The following is a 16,766-nucleotide window of genomic DNA, read 5'->3' on the forward strand; positions in this document are numbered from 1 at the left end:
TAGCTGCTAGACCGCTTTTTTCCCTACACTTGTCTCTATCCTTACCGTGTCCACTCATTTCTTCTTTCCATTTTTTCATTGCACCTGCCATGAACAGTTCGTCGGAGCCCTAATCGGTTGATATCGAGCTACAACTGGCGAGTTGTTTTTTAGGGACCGGCGTGATTTTTTGCTGCGACTGGCGACAGCGAGGCATTTTTTCTACAACCGACGAGTAAATTTGCTAGGACTGGTGTGACCTTCTGTAGCTACCACCGACGACAAACTTTTTTTCTACGAACGACGACGAGTTGTTTTGCTTGGACAAGCGAAATTTTTTTTGCTGTGTCCTAGCGATGGCAAGCCATGTTTTTTGCTGCAACCGGCTATTATTTTTGCTGGGATCAATGAGATTTTTTGTCGCGACCGGTGATAATTTTTTTTGCTACGACCCGCTGATGGCAAGTCATTTTTTTCTGGAACTGGCAATCATTTTTGCTGGGACCGGCGAGAATTTTTTTGTGAGAAGCGGCCGACGAGAATCTTTGCCGCGACCTGGCGATGGCTAGCCTTTTTTATGCTGCAACCGACGATCAACTTTGCTCATACCCGGGAGAATTTTTGTTGAGCCAGCGACCGGCGTGAATTTTTGCTAAGACCGGATGATTGCAAGCCATTTTTTTTGCTGCAACCGGCGTTTATTTTTGTTGCGACCAACGAGAAATTATATTTTTGACTAGTGACCAGCGAGAATTTTTGCTATGACCCGGTGATGGCCATTTTTTCTGCTGCAACCAGCGTTCATTTTCGCTGGGACCAGCAAGAATTTTTATTGCGACCGGCGAGAATTTTTGTTACGACCAATGACCGGCGAGAATTTTTGCTACGACCCGGTGATGGCCATTTTTTTTTTGCTGCAACCGGCGTTCATTTTTTCTGGGATCAGCAAGAATTTTTGTTGCAACCAGCCAACGAGATTTTTTGTGGCTGAGATTGTTTTTGCTAGGATAGGGGAGATGATTTGCTGGGACTAGTGAGACGGAAAACTGCAACCGGCAAGACAATTTGTTGGGATAAGGAGAGGCCATGCTACAACGAGCTTTTTGCATGAAGCAACGACGTCCAGTTGCAATGGTGATGCAGGGCGGCGGCACCGAGCTACAACAGTGGACGGGATATTCATGGGAGCTGGGGTATCAGGAGTCGACGAGCAAATCATCGGAGCATGACACTGGCAACTCGTTTCGTGCACGCGCGGCTGGACGACGGAGTGCCTGCGAGGCGACAACAGCAAGTTGCAACCACGATGCAGGGCAGCCATGGTGTGCTATGACAGTGGACATTCACGGAAGCTGGGCGTCATGAGAAAAGCTACGGCGCATGGCAACCACTACCCGTTCCATGCGGGCCGACAAAGCGGGCTCGTTTTGCATGGGATTCAGTGGTTTCAGTTTTGCATGACCCAACGTTTCAAACGAGCTAGATCCAATGTTTCAGAATGGAGGAATCCAACGGATGCAAGTGGATCGGCGGAACGACTCGGCCGGTCGACCGGCGCAGAGTAGCGCCCTTATTTATTTGTTTATAATAGGTGGCAGAGAAATGGTAACTGCGGGTGGCATCCGGCGGGTCAAACTCAAACATTACTCAAAGATGCACATGACAGCGTGTGTGGAACAGTGGAAGTTTAAGTGTGAGCATTTATGATTCCTCTAAACTAATCAACCGGCAAGCTCCATCACGTCCACACTACTACTACACGGCCTAGTACTGTATATGTACTTTGGATTACTCTTAACACAAGAGCACAGGACACTAGATAAAAGCTCTGCTGGCCATCGACAAGCCATAGCTAGCTCCCAAGCTCAGGCTCCATGGCGCGCCTTCTACCAGCGGCCGCGTTAGCCGCAGTCGCCGCGCTGGCCGTCCTGGCAAGCCCGGCGACGGCGCAGGACGCGCCGTCGGCCTTGCCGGCGCCGCTGGCGTACATGAACCACACGGTTGGGGGCGCCGACGGGTGGTTCTTCAACGCGACGAGCAACACCACGTCGGGCAACTACTCCTCCTGGGCCGCCGGCGAGACATTCTACCTCGGCGACTACCTCAGTACGTTCCAACCTAAACCAACTGCTACTTCAATTTGCTTCTGCTTCTTTCCGCGGTACAGTTCCTGTCGCGCAATGTGCAGTGAGTGTGAGAAAGAAAGAAACCAATCGAGCTAGTGTTCTGAACTTCTGATGCATAATGAGGAAAATGGGGATCCATAATTCTAGATGTCATAAAATGGTTGGGTCTTGGCGGTTTAGCTAGTTAAGCAGATTATAATGAGAAGTCCAGTACTATATGCGAGTACAAACTTGCTTCATCCTAGAAAAGGAGGACAGGTCCTGAAGAAGTATGTAACAGAGGCCATGAAACATGAAGCAGCCAAGAATTCAGAACTTAGATCCAGATCTAGCTATGCAGGAAGGAAGCCAGTAACTTCCGAGCTTCATGCGCCAAGAACCAAGGAAAAATAGAATCTTTCTGTAGTGGAAGGCATGTGCCGGCTGATCTCTAATAGCACCACAAGTCAACGCTCTGGCTAAAATAGCTGCCCCGATTCTAATCTACTAGAAACTTTAGACCTCTTTTGATTCATAGGATAGGATTATCATAGGAATAGGAATCTTGTAGAAAATGAGATGGTATGTATCTCAAATCTTATGAGTAGGAATAGGAAACAAGATGTCATTTGATTGACACCAAAGGAATTTTTTCATTGAGTCTAGACTCTTTTTTATTTTCCTATGAAATATGAAGGATAGAAACCAATCCTATCTAGAAATAGGAATCCATTCCTATGAACCAAAGTGCTCTAAAGGAAAAAATCTTATAAAAATCATATTCTCTAGAATTCCTATGAAATTCCTCTAAACCAAAGGAGGCCTTAATGCTACACTACATTGAGAAACACAGGTTTAATCAGTGGATCTTCACCTCTGTTTTGCCCTCTGAGCGTGGATTTACATCTCTGTTTACATTCTGACATTCGTCGACTTTAATATACTGGTAGGTTTTTGTATGTCACCTAGTAAAGTACATTTTTATTTAATAATAATGGAAGATGCACCTCCCTTAGCCTCCGCACCATGTCATCCGCACAGTGCAAATTTATTACAAAGTTCAATCCTCTCAAGCACAAAATAATCTAACAAAAACAAATTTAGTGTTACAAATGTTGGCACGGAACTTCCTCAAATCAAACTTAAAATGTTTTAACTTAGGACAGAGCTTAAACTTTTAAAAAAGTTGAAACAGAGTTTAAATATTTCTCTAGCATCAGCAATTAAGTGATCATCCAGTGTCATGTACTGGTAGTAGTTCACTTAATCACTGATTTGTGTAGCTATATTTTTCTTTGCATCGTACAGCTTAACCATGAGCCAGTTATACTCAACTAAACCAAACCCATGCTCATCAGCTACCTTTCTTCTTACTACCAGTATTCAAGACGAACGATAACTCGTCGGTGGTGGTCACCTCGAACTCCACCACCTACTCCCTCTGCGATCCCAGCGAGGACGACGGGCTGGAGACCTACATCTACAGCGGCGGCGTAAGCGGCCTCGAGGAGACAGACGCCATCTCTGTCCCTCTCCTCTACGAGGGCACCAACTACTTCTTCTCGGAAGCCGACGGCGGCGTGCAGTGTCAGCAGGGCATGCGCTTCCAGATCAAGGTAGCCCACGGCCACGGCCTGCCGCCCGCTCTCGCCCACCCGCCGTCGCCACCGCCAAAGGAAGGCGCCCTCGCACCGGCACCCACTGGGCCAGCCTTCTCGGTCTCGCAGGGGCCGGTCGCCGCTAGTGCCAGCACCGGCGCCGGCACCGCCAGTGACTACACGGATGGCAACAACGCTGGCTGTAGAGCGGTCGGCAGTCGTTTCTTGGGGGTTGCTATTGTGGTTAGCTTAGCATTTTTGGTTGCTCCCTGAGCGAACAGGGTCACGCTGTGTCGCTCGTGGTTGGAACTAAACGGTATTCCAATTTATATGTAGTCAATGTTTCTGCTGGTCAGTGAAGAAATATAAGAGCGTTTAGATCATTAAAATAGTGATTTAAATGTTTTTATATTTCTTTAAGGAGGGAGTAGTTTTTTTTCTCATCGTAACATGTTTTTTATTTGAGATATGCTTTTGTACATTCATGAAAAGTTTACAATCTTCGAGGCATATCTATGACACAGATTAAAACCTTTTCTTTACAGGTTTTTTTAACTTTTCCCTTGCTCAAAAAGTAATAAAAACGGTTGGCCAACCAACTAACTAGGGAGCCTCCACCCAGTTCGATATGCCACAGAGTGGCCACTGCAAGCATCTGAAAGCGAGGGAGGAAAACATTCACCTTACGTCGCTCTTGTGTGGCGACACAAGTGGCTCAAACCCTAGCCGCCACCGGACTCTCCGGACTCTTCCTCTATCCCGGCCCCCTCTCCCGTAGTCATGTTGCCGCTGTTGGAGGTGGATCCGACATGAGGTTCTCTAATAAGCTTGCATGCCTGCAGGTCGACTCTAGAGGATCCCCGGGTACCGAGCTCGAATTCGCCCTATAGTGAGTCGTATTACAATTCACTGGCCGTCGTTTTACAACGTCGTGACTAGTGCTCTGTGGGATATAAAGCTCGCTTGGATGCTTGGTCTTCCTTCGCCCATTGGCCACCATATCAACATCAGCTACGGCGGTTGAAGATCAACTCAATATAAGTCTTCGGTATGCCGCTACATTAGCTAGGGTTGATGCCTAGCGCCGATCCCGTTAGTTGCCATATCCAACTTCAATCAAGGGAGGCACTCTTCCCCTTGCCCATCTTCGGCAAAGTTATGGTCGGGGACAGCATCCTGAGCTTCTCTCAAGACCGGATTGTGTTATTTGTGTCATATTTAGAGCATGTATAATAAGCTTATGTAAGCAGGATATAAGGGTTAAAATATTATTTTTCTACCGACATGAAGGGGACAGAAGAGGAGAGAGAAGAGAAACTGGCTATAGAATAAGAGCCAACTGTAGCACGTGCTCGTTTGACACTATGTGAGAACAAGAGGTGGACCGTGTATTAATAAAGTAGCACATCTTTATATCTTATTATTGTATCTGCCAGCTACAAGGTTGGCTACAGAAGACATGGCACTATCATATAGCCATCAGCTGGTTGTACTATTAACCATGCTCTTAAAGAAGGGATGACCGTCGTGTTTCATTTGAAATCCTCTGTGCAGTGTTGTAACAGTTTTGCAATCATTCTGCTTCTTCCAGACTCCAGATAGTGAGCGTGATCAGAGAGGCTGAGCCGCAAGCGTGGCGGCCGCCCACCAAGATGGGAAATTCACACTCTGGCACTCTGCTGAGGTGAGGCAGCGGCAGATTTCAGCCATGAAAGCACCTCGGTGCCAAGTTCCGGAGAGCAATGAAGCACACATGCATATTTATTTATATACAGCTGAGAAATGAGTCACACACAGACAAGTTGTGTTCAAGACTTCTGGGAAATACATGCGGGGGAACAGCACCATATGGTTCACGCACTAGTTGTTATTATGTAAACGACCATACTGGAGGAGGCTGCCATATGTTCTATCCCACACACCGACGAAAAGAGCGTCCATATCCGGGCTGAAGGAGATCCCAGATATCTCGCCAAAGAAGTCCAGCTCTTGCCTTTTGGTGTAGTCGCTCCGGGCGTCGAAGATCTGGACGAAGTCCGCATGTTCCGCCATCGCCAGGAACTGCCCGTCAGAAGTGAAGCGGATCGACCTAATGGCCCCAAGGTTGCCCTTCAGTACATGGACGGCTTTCGACAGGTTTCTAACGTCCCAGACTCGGCATGTCTTGTCTTGGTTCCCGGTAGCGAATGTTCGTCCATCAGGGCTCCAGGCCGATGCGAAAGAGTAGTCGTGATGGCCTTTCATGGAATGAAGCGTCTGCATCCAGAATAAGAAATGGTGCTCTCACTTAATTACACGTCAGCTATTCAATTCGAAAAATAAATCAGAGTTTGGCTAACATGGGATCTTTGATGTATGGGTTGGCATGGGCTAGTAGTATACCTCTCCTGAATTCGCATCAACAAGTAAACCATCAGGATGGTCCCCCACGGCGAGAACAAGCTTTCTGTCGGGACTCAGCGATGTATGCTGCATTAACAAAATAATAGTCAGGCCAGAGTAAACCAACAAGTGCACTTAGAGCATTCACTGATTCCGATACTGGTATTGGTCTCCGTTTACTATGAATACTATGTCGAAAAGGCAGCCACCCGAAATGAGGGGCATGTGAAAGACTAGCCCTCAAGGATGCCAATTGCTGCAGATGAGGCACCATAATTCTCAGTTCTCGTTAAGCCCTAGATCCAGAAAACAGAAGTACTGTACATAACTGCATAGTGCTGTCAGCTCTGGAAACAGATTTTTATTCCTTTTTTTTAACACTGCCAACTTAAAGTTTGATACTCCTGTTTTGCACTTGACATCACAAATTCTTGTCTAATTTTATTAGATTGGTGAACAACAGGGTACCAAAAGTAAGCCCCACATGACATATGACATATCAAGATGATTGTAAAGAAGCATGTTGACGGAAGCAATGCGACGAGATCACAACGCCATGTACCCAAAAAAGAATGTTCCAGCTTTCCAAAACAAATAAAAGAACTAAAAGAAATAACCAAAGGGACTTACATTCACTGGACAATCAAACTGAAAGTGATTGCACAACTGGAATCTCTCCATGTCATAGTCTCTTACACCGTTGTCATTACTCGATGCCATGAAATGAACAGCGCCACTAGGGGAAAAAACAGAACTGGCATGAACATACACCCAATGAGGCCGCATCATTAATAACGGGGACATGACATTACCTAGAAGTATTGAATATCTCAATTGCATTAGTCATAGCATTATCATCATGTGATGTTCGACAACAAAAGCTTATCCCCTCTCGATCAAGGTGCTGCATTCCACATCAACATTAGATCAACACTCAGAGTTCATAAACATATTAAGCAATTTGAGTACATGCACGACAACATTGCATTTTGATTCCAAAGGATTCGAGTCAAACTGTCAATCACCATGCCAAAAGATAGCACAATATGGATTTGATTCAGAAGGTTTGAGTCAAATTGGGGAACATACCTTGCAGATTAGCTCCCCTTGAAATCCACCAGCTACCAGCAAATTGTCCTTCACTGCCATGGTACTAACCTTAGTCTGAGAAAACCCCTCTAATAGACTTCCTGGGTGCTTCTGTAATAAGAGATCCATAACCATCAATAGAAGAAGAATAACAAGATAAGCTGTAGCCTATAGAGGATGTGAAAAATGGAGACAGATAATAAATTGCAATCAGGTATATAGTACCTCCTTTGGTGCCACATGACCACGGACGTTCATAAGTTCAGTATCCACACCACTCAATGCAGACCAGTGAAGGACTGAGTAATGATACATCAGGTAGACATCATGCTTGGATGTGGCCCATACTAAATTTCTCAGCTGCAGGCACAATTCAAGTCAATTGTTTGATGCTCTTGACAGCGCAGATCAAATCGGTTTAAAAATAGGAAGGGTATCAATGAAGAATCTGATACCAAATGCAAATGGTTAGCTGAAACACAGCAAAAGCACTTATTCACAAGAGATTACACAGAGACACATAATCAGGACTTGCAGAGATCCCTGAACAAATTAAATTCATACGGTAAAAGTTTCTTCAAACTGCCATGTAAATTATAATTAATCCAAAAGATACAAGAACCAGCCTCAGTCCTGATGTTCAAGACTACCTCCATCTCTTCTTTCACGTATGGATGCATTTCATCATCTATGCAATTTTTAAGCAAGCATTTCAGAGACAGAATAAAAAACACACCTGGAAATGTAGTATAGTTGATTTTACAGATCTAGTATTTTTTCTGAATTCGTAATACATTCCGTCTTTCTCAGTCTGTTTGCATTCCTGTTTTAAGACATGTATCAACTGTTAGAAACATCTAGACAGAAAACTTTGCATAAGCTCTTGAACTTTCTACAAGACACACCTCGGCTGCTTCTTCTCCAGAATTAGGAATGCTCTCATAGTTTTTGTACTGCTGCAACCTGGTCTGTCTGTACTGTTCCCGTGTGATATCCAGCCTCTTCCATTGTATTCCTTGGATGTCTTTTTCTTTTCTTGTGGGCGCTGCCCCCCAAGTATCTGGAAACTGACTCTAAACAGAGAAGAAGGAATAACTATTTAGAGCATCACAGCTTGGTTTATGTAATTAACACAATGGTGGATTAGCAACAAAATCATATTTACACTCTTGTTGTTCAAGTTCAAGATTGGTCCATAAACTTAACAGCTGAGCAAGACAAATAACTGCTTCTTTATCCTATGACCAGAATTACAACAAACCCAGAGTGGTTTAGAAATGGAAGACAGAATAGACGGAACAATAGAAACATTTTACATAGCATGGCAAGCAGATACCATTAGAAGAGAGACTTGCAACAGATATCTATGTAGATGGCAAAAAGACAGGGCAATGAACAGTACAAAACAAATGACATTGTGCAACTGGTAAGGGGACAAGCTTCATAGATCCAGACAACCCTCTAAACCAGAAACAAATGTATCAGGCTCCCAAGCATAAAATTTCTGCCACTTCATTCACCCCTCTCAAAACAAGAGAATGAACAATCAGTGCCCCAATCAAGCCAATCATATGGTCATATAACTGATTCATGCCTAGTAGTTAGTACATTACAAACAGAGCTACATAATTGAATCCTAACAGCAGCATTCAAGTGTCCACACTTGCAGTTCTAGTCATCATTGGAATAGTAATGTTCAAACTTCTGCTAACCCAATACGAAGTGCATTTAAACCAATCTTGCGTAGGCTTAGTTCCAACCGTGATGACACGACAATACAAAACAACTGATGGACATACCAAAAAGGTCCGATCTTCATCATCCAGGTCTAAATCGGAGTTCCTTGCTCCTTGCTCATGGTGCCTATCATCGCCCGTGTCTTCGGCGTGGTCATCCGTATCAGAATCATCATACCAGTCATCGACGTCGCCACCGCCATAACTGCACATCGATCCTCGCCTAGGAGAGAAGCGTCACAAACCTGTAAACAGAACAAACACTGCCCACCATCAGCAACCGCGCTCCCGCCGAAATGACTAGCACATCAGATAAAGAGACAGGCACAGCTAGCACTTCCTACGCCAGTCCACGAGTAATAGCAGCTGCTAATTAAGCACAACAGCAATTAGAGCAACTCCAACGGGCCGACCCAAACGGACGGCATTTTTGTCCGCTTTTTGTCCGTTTGGGTCGGCCGTCCGCCCTCTTTTAGTTTTGGGTCGGCAGTGCGCCCAACGGGCCGGCCCATTTCATGACCGCGCGCGTTTAAGATCATGCCGTCTAGAGCGTGGGAAAGGTTCGCGCGCGGGGGGGGAAGCGGCCTAGCGCGGGGGAAAGGTTCGCGCGCGCGCTGCGGCCGGCGCTCGTTATAAAGAAGGCGCTCCCTCCACACTCTGTCCGCCCCCCACTTTCGCCGCCTCTGCGCCACCATGTCGATCCGCCGCCTGGGCGCTTCGGATTTTCGCGGAGTCCGCGAGCGCCGCTCCGGCGCATTCTCCTCCGAGATCTGGTTTTGCGAGAAACGTCTCGTCCTCGGCACCTTCAACACCGTAGAGGAGCCGGCCCGCGCGCACGACTCGGCGGCGTGGCGCCTCCTGAGGCCTCGTCGGGATATGAATTTTCCCAACGTGTCGAGCCAGCGGGCGCAGGATCTGGCGCCTCTCCCGCGGCTTTTCACCGACGAGGATCGTCGTGTCCACCGGAGGCGGCAGCGTCGCCTCGCCATCGTAGAGAAAGACGTGGAAGCCTTGGTGGTGTGGCGCGGAGGCTTCCCGCAGGACATCGTCGACGAGCGTCAGTTCTACAAGCAAATGAGATCGAAGAGGGACGCGAGGAGGAGGGAGCGAGCCGCCTATCGGGAGGACAAGCATTCGCGGAAGCAGGCAGCTCAATTGAAACTGAAGCTACGAGAAACGTCGGGTTGGGACTTTGAAGACGAGCAGCTAGCTGACGCCTACCTTCAGACGTCGGAGGAGGACATTACCGAGTCGGAGTCAGAAAGCGACGAGTAGTGGTCCTTTTCTTTTATCTGTGTGCGCTAGAACTATCTACGTACTGAAAAAATGGCCGGCGGTAGCAGGCGGGCGAAGGGTGTGAATCCACAGTGCCACCGACAAGCGGGCCCGGTGAGGAAAGAGGGCGAGCACACGCGTGTCCGTCTTGTGTACGCGCCGACGCAAATCAGGCTAAAAATGGCCGGGAATGGGTCCGCAGGCGGACGAAAGCGGACGCGCGTCCGTTTGGGTCGGCGCGTTGAGCCGGCTTTTTTGTCCGCGCCGCCCCAAACGGACGGCCGCGGACGAAATGGGTCGCCCCATTGGAGTTGCTCTTACTACAAATCTAGCGGCTCTCCGTGCAGTTTCTATTAGCACCACAGCATATCAGCAGGTTCTGAACATCTGGACACTTACGGACAATCATAAGCAAACACGATGTGAACTGAACTAAGTCAACACGGGGAAACGGATCGAACAGAGAGCCAACAGTCGCATGATTAGCCGCCCCAAACCCTAGGAGCCGCGACCTCAACCCGCCCACCGCCCAGATTCACCCCTGATCGAGCCGATCGCGGTTCCCCGCCGCGGGAAATTTCACAGAAGGATCGCCAAAAACGACGGAGAAACGGAGGGCGCGACAGGACACACTGTACCTCAGAAGACGTCGCCCGAGATGGCTCTTCTCCCGGAAGTGTGAGGAACTGCTCGTTGGCGGAGCGGCTTCTTCCTTCTCTCCTCCCTCCCGAACAGTAGACTGTTTTCCAATTTGTACTCATGTTTGCGTGTTCGTCAGTTAGATGGATGGGAGCGGAAGCGGAGCGGCGATAGCGCCTCGGAAGAAGCAATGGGGTGGCGGGGGCATTTCGGTCACGTTGGTATCTGGGCGATTGGAAGAGGTCACCGGTAAGATCTCCAGCCGCGCCCCAACAGTGGCCCTCCTCCGACGATATTGTCGCGCCGGCATCAAAAAATCGATCCAGTCGCATCTTTAATAGTCTGTTTTTCGCCGGTTTAGGCCGAAACTGACGCCGGCGGATCCAGGCCGAACCCAGCACGCTGGGGGGTGCCCGGGGACGCCAGGGCGAACTGTTTTGGCGTGAAAGAGCCACGGGCCAGGCTCGTCTTCCTCAGCGCGTCTCGGTTTCCCGCGGGGGATCAATGGAAGGCTAACCGGCGGCAGCCTTTCATTGATTCCTCATGGGCCGGCGCGTTACGGGCGGCGCGGCGACGCCTCCCCTCCCACCACGCGTACACATGGCGCAGACTATAAAGACCCCCCCCCCCCGCCCTGCCGCTGGCCACACCATCCCGAGCCCAAACTAGCCGCCGCTGAGCTCTGCTCTCCCCCAGTACGCCGCCGAGCTCTACCCTCTCCCGTCCGCGTCGCCGAGCTCTACCTCCTCCGTCCTCCCCTTTCCTCCTTCCCTCTCCAGCGATGGCCGAGCGCTTCCCCGGCGACCAACGGCTTCGGCCGCCGCTCGCTCCAGTCGTCGGAGGCGTGGCTTCTGTTCGAGGCCAACATTCCGGGCTCGCCGGCGGCATCAAGGAGGAGGAGCTCGACGACGAGGCGGCCCTGAAGTGGGCGCGCGACGACTGGGCACAGACGAAGTTGCAGCGCCAGATCGCCACTTTCGAGCGCTTCGAAGCCCAGCGCCGCGGCCGGGACGAAGGAGGCGTCGTCGTCCTCGACGACAGCGACGACGACGACGCGCCGCCGCCACCACCGGTCCGCCTTGGAGACGCCGGGCAGGGGTCCAGCAGGGGTTGCCGCTCCATCAAGAAGGAGAAGGCCGCCGACGACGAGGAGGACGTCGGTGACTTCACAGTGCTCAGCGACTTCTTCGCCCCATAGATGTATTTTTTAAAATAATTTATATAAACGCCGAACATGTTTAATATGAATGTCAAGTTAACCGAATTTATTTTGAATTTGGCCAAATTTTGCCGAATTCATATGTTCTAAAATTAAAAAAAAATGTGCGTCCGGGGCGACCCTGGGGCGAGTGGCTGGGAACCCGCTCGCCCCCACGCGCCAATCTAGCGTCGGCTCGTCCCCAGGAGGCTTTTTTTCAGCATCCTGGGGGGGGGGGGGGCAACGGCTGGAGATGCTCTAACGAGGGCAATGGACTGATAGCGAATCAATGGTCGCGGTTGCAGCAGGCTAGACCGTCACTTTTTGGCCGTTTTTTCGTGTTTTGAAACCCTTTCGATCTTCGATGGAATCAAAAGGACTTTTTTCTTTGCGTGGAGAAAGAGTTTATTCCATTAGTAAAGGGTTACAGTCAAAAGGCAATAATTCCTCAATACACAGAGGACCATGATTAAGCCACACAAACAGTGGTATGTTTTGTACGACTGTAAAAAGCCAATCGATCTGCTATCGTATTTTGTTCCCGTCTAATCTGATGGGGAATGAACTCCTTGTTCTGCATTAGAGCTTTGATCTCTGCCACTAAGTGTCTGTATGCCGATCTACATAAGCGATCATCGATGAGACTTGATAAGGCTTCGGAAGAATCAGATTGCACCATCACAGTACCCTTTGAATGTTGACAGACGAGGGCCATTGCCTGCATGAGAACATGTAATTCTGCTTCCAACGCGTTATTGCAATTGAAAATAAATCTGTACATTGCAAAAATCACATTCCCATCCTGCCTTCGGAGTACCATATCAGCCGCCGCCGTGCCATCCACTTCTGAGTATGACCCATCAACCGACAGCGCCACTTGACCCGCCAAAGGTGCCGGCCAAGGAGCAGCATGACGAGTCAACATTGGGGCTTTAGTTCCAGGATCAGCCAACGCCATCTTCCCTTTAATAATCTCTTCTACTGTGTAACGTTTTGATAGCATGAGTGAACTTATGTAGCTCTGGAGGGAGGCAACAGAGGTCTACAACGGTGGAATATCTTTGCCGTGCATCATATCCGACCGCAACTGCCAAATCCTCCAGGTAAGCATCAAAAGGACATATTTAGTGACGTGTAAAAAAGGGACATATTTAGTGATGTAAAAAAAGGACATATTTGATAGAATCATAACCATAGAATACGGTTGAAATGGAGCAGCAGAAATGCCTAGTGTATGCACGGTTTCTCAATAAAATAAATATGCATTGAGTGTTATTATTACATCAACCAAATACAATCATAATTTGACCTGCAAAAAAAAACCATAATTTGATACACCATCTGTTCGGGGAGTATTAGGCTAGTGAGATCCATTCCTACTAGGTCGTTGCAATTAAGTCACGTGAAAACCTATGTGGCTCAATTACCCTTCCAACCGTCGAGATAAATTAATTAAATTGTAAGATTCTCTTTACGATTTTTTCATACCACCTACTTTGTATGGAATCCATAGGAAAACGCCCATTGAAGTCAACCTCGTGGGAATGTTTTAATGACAATCATGACATGTCCCTAGTCCTTTAAAACATATTTTTTGAGTTTTTTCGTTGTGTGGCCAAATAACTTTTCTGACACATTCGTGTGTTATCAATTCATGCATTATTCAACATGTCATGACATCCAGTTCATATGTTTGTTATATTATTTTGATTTGGAAATCATGCAAAGCAAAAAGACCATGAGATGCCAAACATATCCAAACCAAAGGTAGCAAGAAACATTATATGGTATCTTAGAGGAATGAGAGTCACAATACAAACCCTACCCGTGGCAAATAGTGTAAGTTTTACTCTCCGCCCACCCTACTCATAGGAGATAGCCATTTTTCGCGTGGTGAGATGGGAGGACCACGGTCCACTGATCATGTCTGGTGTGTAATTCGGTACCTCTTTTGTGAGTTTTATGTCATTCGTGGCAATAGTACAAGCATTGTCATACCGAATAAAATGTCTCCCAGTTCTATTTCCGGCCTAGAGTAGCAATCCCAGTCTACTCCATGGAGCAAGTGGTTCTCACAGTCTAGACCACAGTGTTCTTGGTCCTTCATCATTGGTTTGGCTATGGAGCGGCAATTTTGACGACCTGGAGCTTGCGAGGGGGTCATCCCCTATTTCATTGCATTCATCCACATTAGGTTTTCACCTTGTACAGTGGTGACTAGTCATGTGAATCTTCAAAATCTGTAAGATTATCTCGGTTTTCATTGGTCTCATCTTCTGTTGTTTTATTATCATCAGACATGGAAAATTATTAAGATGCAGAAGACGAAGCTAGAGATATGACTTCAAAGAACCTTGATATAACTTCCAGTGCTTATTAGAGGTCTATGTTGTTGGTGTTCATTTCAGTTATTCGGTCAATTGTACTCTCTTTACTAAACATAACCAAATCTAGATAGTTGCTTCTAAAAAAGACCAAGAGAGAGGTATCAATATGAAGAAAGAAAAAAGAACTAGACTACCATTCATGTTGTCCACATGGGAGAGGGGAGGATCCCTGATCAACCCTCCAACTGTGCACTTGTTACCTCCACCATCTCTTTCCCTTTTTGCGACAAACCAACTCTTTCCTTTTGACTATTGAAGCATATGCCAAACATAAAGACAGAGTGTAGATCTACAACGAAGAAGAGTTTTTCCCCTTAGCAAAGACCATGTCATTTCAGCATAGCCATTGGGACCAATAGGGGTCATTGCCCCAACCAAGATTTTGGTTCTTAGTTTTGTACGGAAACAAACAACAAATTACCAAACGTATTGGAAACACAAAGAGATACACACGTGCATATGTTCAGAAGCATGCTCGGCCCAAAAAGTAACTAGGGGGGCAAGTGAGTGGGAGCGCTTTATTCGGCTAACTAGGGCCCACCCAACTAGTAAATTATTGGGCTTCAAAGATGAAAAAATAGAAACCGAATGAGTACCAAGGCCCCAACTTGACCCAATGTGGGTCCTGTTGGGGAACGTAGCAGAATTTTAAAATTTTCTACGCATCACCAAGATCAATCTATGGAGTCATCTAGCAATGAGGGAGAGGGGAGTGCATCTGCATACCCTTGTAGATCGCGAGCGGAAGCGTTCAAGAGAACGGGGTTGATGGAGTCGTACTCGTCGTGATCCAAATCACCGATGACCTAGCGCCGAACGGACGGCACCTCCGCGTTCAACACACGTACGGTTGGGAAGACGTCTCCTCCAACTTGATACAGCAAGGGGGAAGGAGAGGTTGATGGAGATCCAGCAGCACGACGGCGTGGTGGTGGAAGCAACGGTGATCTCGGCAGGGCTTCGCCAAGCTCAGGGAGAGGGAGAAGTGTCATGGGAGGGAGAGGGAGGCGCCAGGGGCTAAGGTGCAGCTGCCCACCCTCACCCCCACTATATATAGGACCCCTAGGGGGGGCGCCAGCCCTAGGAGATGCAATCTCCTAGGGGGGGCGCCAGCCCTAGGAGATGCAATCTCCAAGGGGGGGCGGCGGCCAAGGAGGGTGGAGTGCCACCCAAGCCAAGTGGGGCGCCCCCCACCCCTAGGGTTTCCAGCCCTAGGCGCAGGGGGAGGCCCAAGGGGGGCGCACCAGCCCACTAGGGGTTGGTTCCCCTCCCACTTCAGCCCATGGGGCCCTCCGGGATAGGTGGCCCTGTTGGGGAGCGTAGCAGAATTTTAAAATTTTCTACGCATCACCAAGATCAATCTATGGAGTCATCTAGCAACGAGGGAGAGAGGAGTGCATCTACATACCCTTGTAGATCGCGCGCGGAAGCGTTCAAGAGAACGGGGTTGATGGAGTCGTACTCGTCATGATCCAAATCACCGATGACCAAGTGCTGAACGGACAGCACCTCCGCATTCAACACACGTACGGTTGGGAAGACGTCTCCTCCTTCTTGATCCAGTAAGGGGGAAAGAGAGGTTGATGAAGATCCAGCAGCATGACGGCGTGGTGGTGGAAGCAACAGTGATCTCGGCAGGGCTTCGCCAAGCGCAGGGAGACAGAGGAGTGTCACGGGAGGGAGAGGGAGAGGCCAGGGGCTTGGGTGCGGCTGCCCTCCCTCCCTCCACTATATATAGGGGCCCTAGGGGGGCGCCGACCCTAGGAGATCCAATCTCCTAGGGGGGGCGGCAGCCAAGGGGTGCCTTGCCCCCCAAGGCAAGGGTGGCGCCCCCCACCCCTAGGGTTTCCAACCCTAGGCGCAGGGGGAGGCCCAAGGGGGGGCGCACCAGCCCACTAGGGGCTGGTTCCCTTCCCACTTCAGCCCATGGGGACCTCCGGGATAGGTGGCCCCACCCGGTGGACCCCCGGGACCCTTCCGGTGGTCCCGGTACAATACCGATTACCCGCGAAACTTTCCCGATGGCCGAAACTTGACTTCCTATATATAAATCTTTACCTCCGGACCATTCCGGAACTCCTTGTGACGTCCGGGATCTCACCCGGGACTCCGAACAACTTTCGGGTTACCGTATGCTAATATCTCAACAACCCTAGCGTCACCGAACCTTAGGTGTGTAGACCCTACGGGTTCGGGAGACATGCAGACATGACCGAGACGCCTCTCCGGTCAATAACCAACAGCAGGATCTGGATACCCATGTTGGCTCCCACATGCTCCACGATGATCTCATCGGATGAACCACGATGTCGAGGATTCAATCAATCCGTATACAATTCCCTTTGTCAATCGGTACGTTACTTGCCCGAGACTCGATC

General features: G+C 48.7%; 2 protein-coding genes across 3 annotated transcripts; one reads left to right on the forward strand and one right to left on the reverse strand.

Annotated features, from left to right (window-relative positions):
• Positions 1-1,755: 1,755 nt before the first annotated feature.
• Positions 1,756-4,031, forward strand: LOC125512464 (uclacyanin-2-like). Its single transcript, XM_048677558.1, has 2 exons — positions 1,756-2,085; positions 3,465-4,031. The coding sequence occupies exons 1-2, from the start codon at positions 1,854-1,856 to the stop codon at positions 3,953-3,955; spliced, it is 723 nt and encodes a 240-aa protein (XP_048533515.1). The 5' UTR covers positions 1,756-1,853; the 3' UTR covers positions 3,956-4,031.
• Positions 4,032-5,425: 1,394 nt separating this feature from the next.
• Positions 5,426-11,021, reverse strand: LOC125514420 (uncharacterized WD repeat-containing protein C2A9.03-like). 2 transcript variants are annotated; one of them, XM_048679743.1, is made up of 10 exons: positions 10,803-11,021; positions 8,953-9,134; positions 8,059-8,220; positions 7,890-7,976; positions 7,379-7,513; positions 7,154-7,264; positions 6,877-6,968; positions 6,695-6,800; positions 6,065-6,151; positions 5,426-5,938 (listed from the first exon to the last, which is right to left on the reverse strand). In XM_048679743.1, exons 2-10 carry the CDS (start codon positions 9,100-9,102, stop codon positions 5,543-5,545), a joined length of 1,326 nt encoding a protein of 441 aa, XP_048535700.1. In that variant the 5' UTR covers positions 9,103-9,134; positions 10,803-11,021; the 3' UTR covers positions 5,426-5,542. The 2 variants fall into 2 exon arrangements, with proteins under 2 accessions (XP_048535700.1, XP_048535699.1); XM_048679742.1 differs by having other exon boundaries at positions 8,059-8,226.
• Positions 11,022-16,766: the final 5,745 nt, after the last annotated feature.

The sequence above is a fragment of the Triticum urartu genome, chromosome 6 (assembly GCF_003073215.2).
Source record: "Triticum urartu cultivar G1812 chromosome 6, Tu2.1, whole genome shotgun sequence".
Classification (NCBI taxonomy): domain Eukaryota; kingdom Viridiplantae; phylum Streptophyta; class Magnoliopsida; order Poales; family Poaceae; genus Triticum; species Triticum urartu.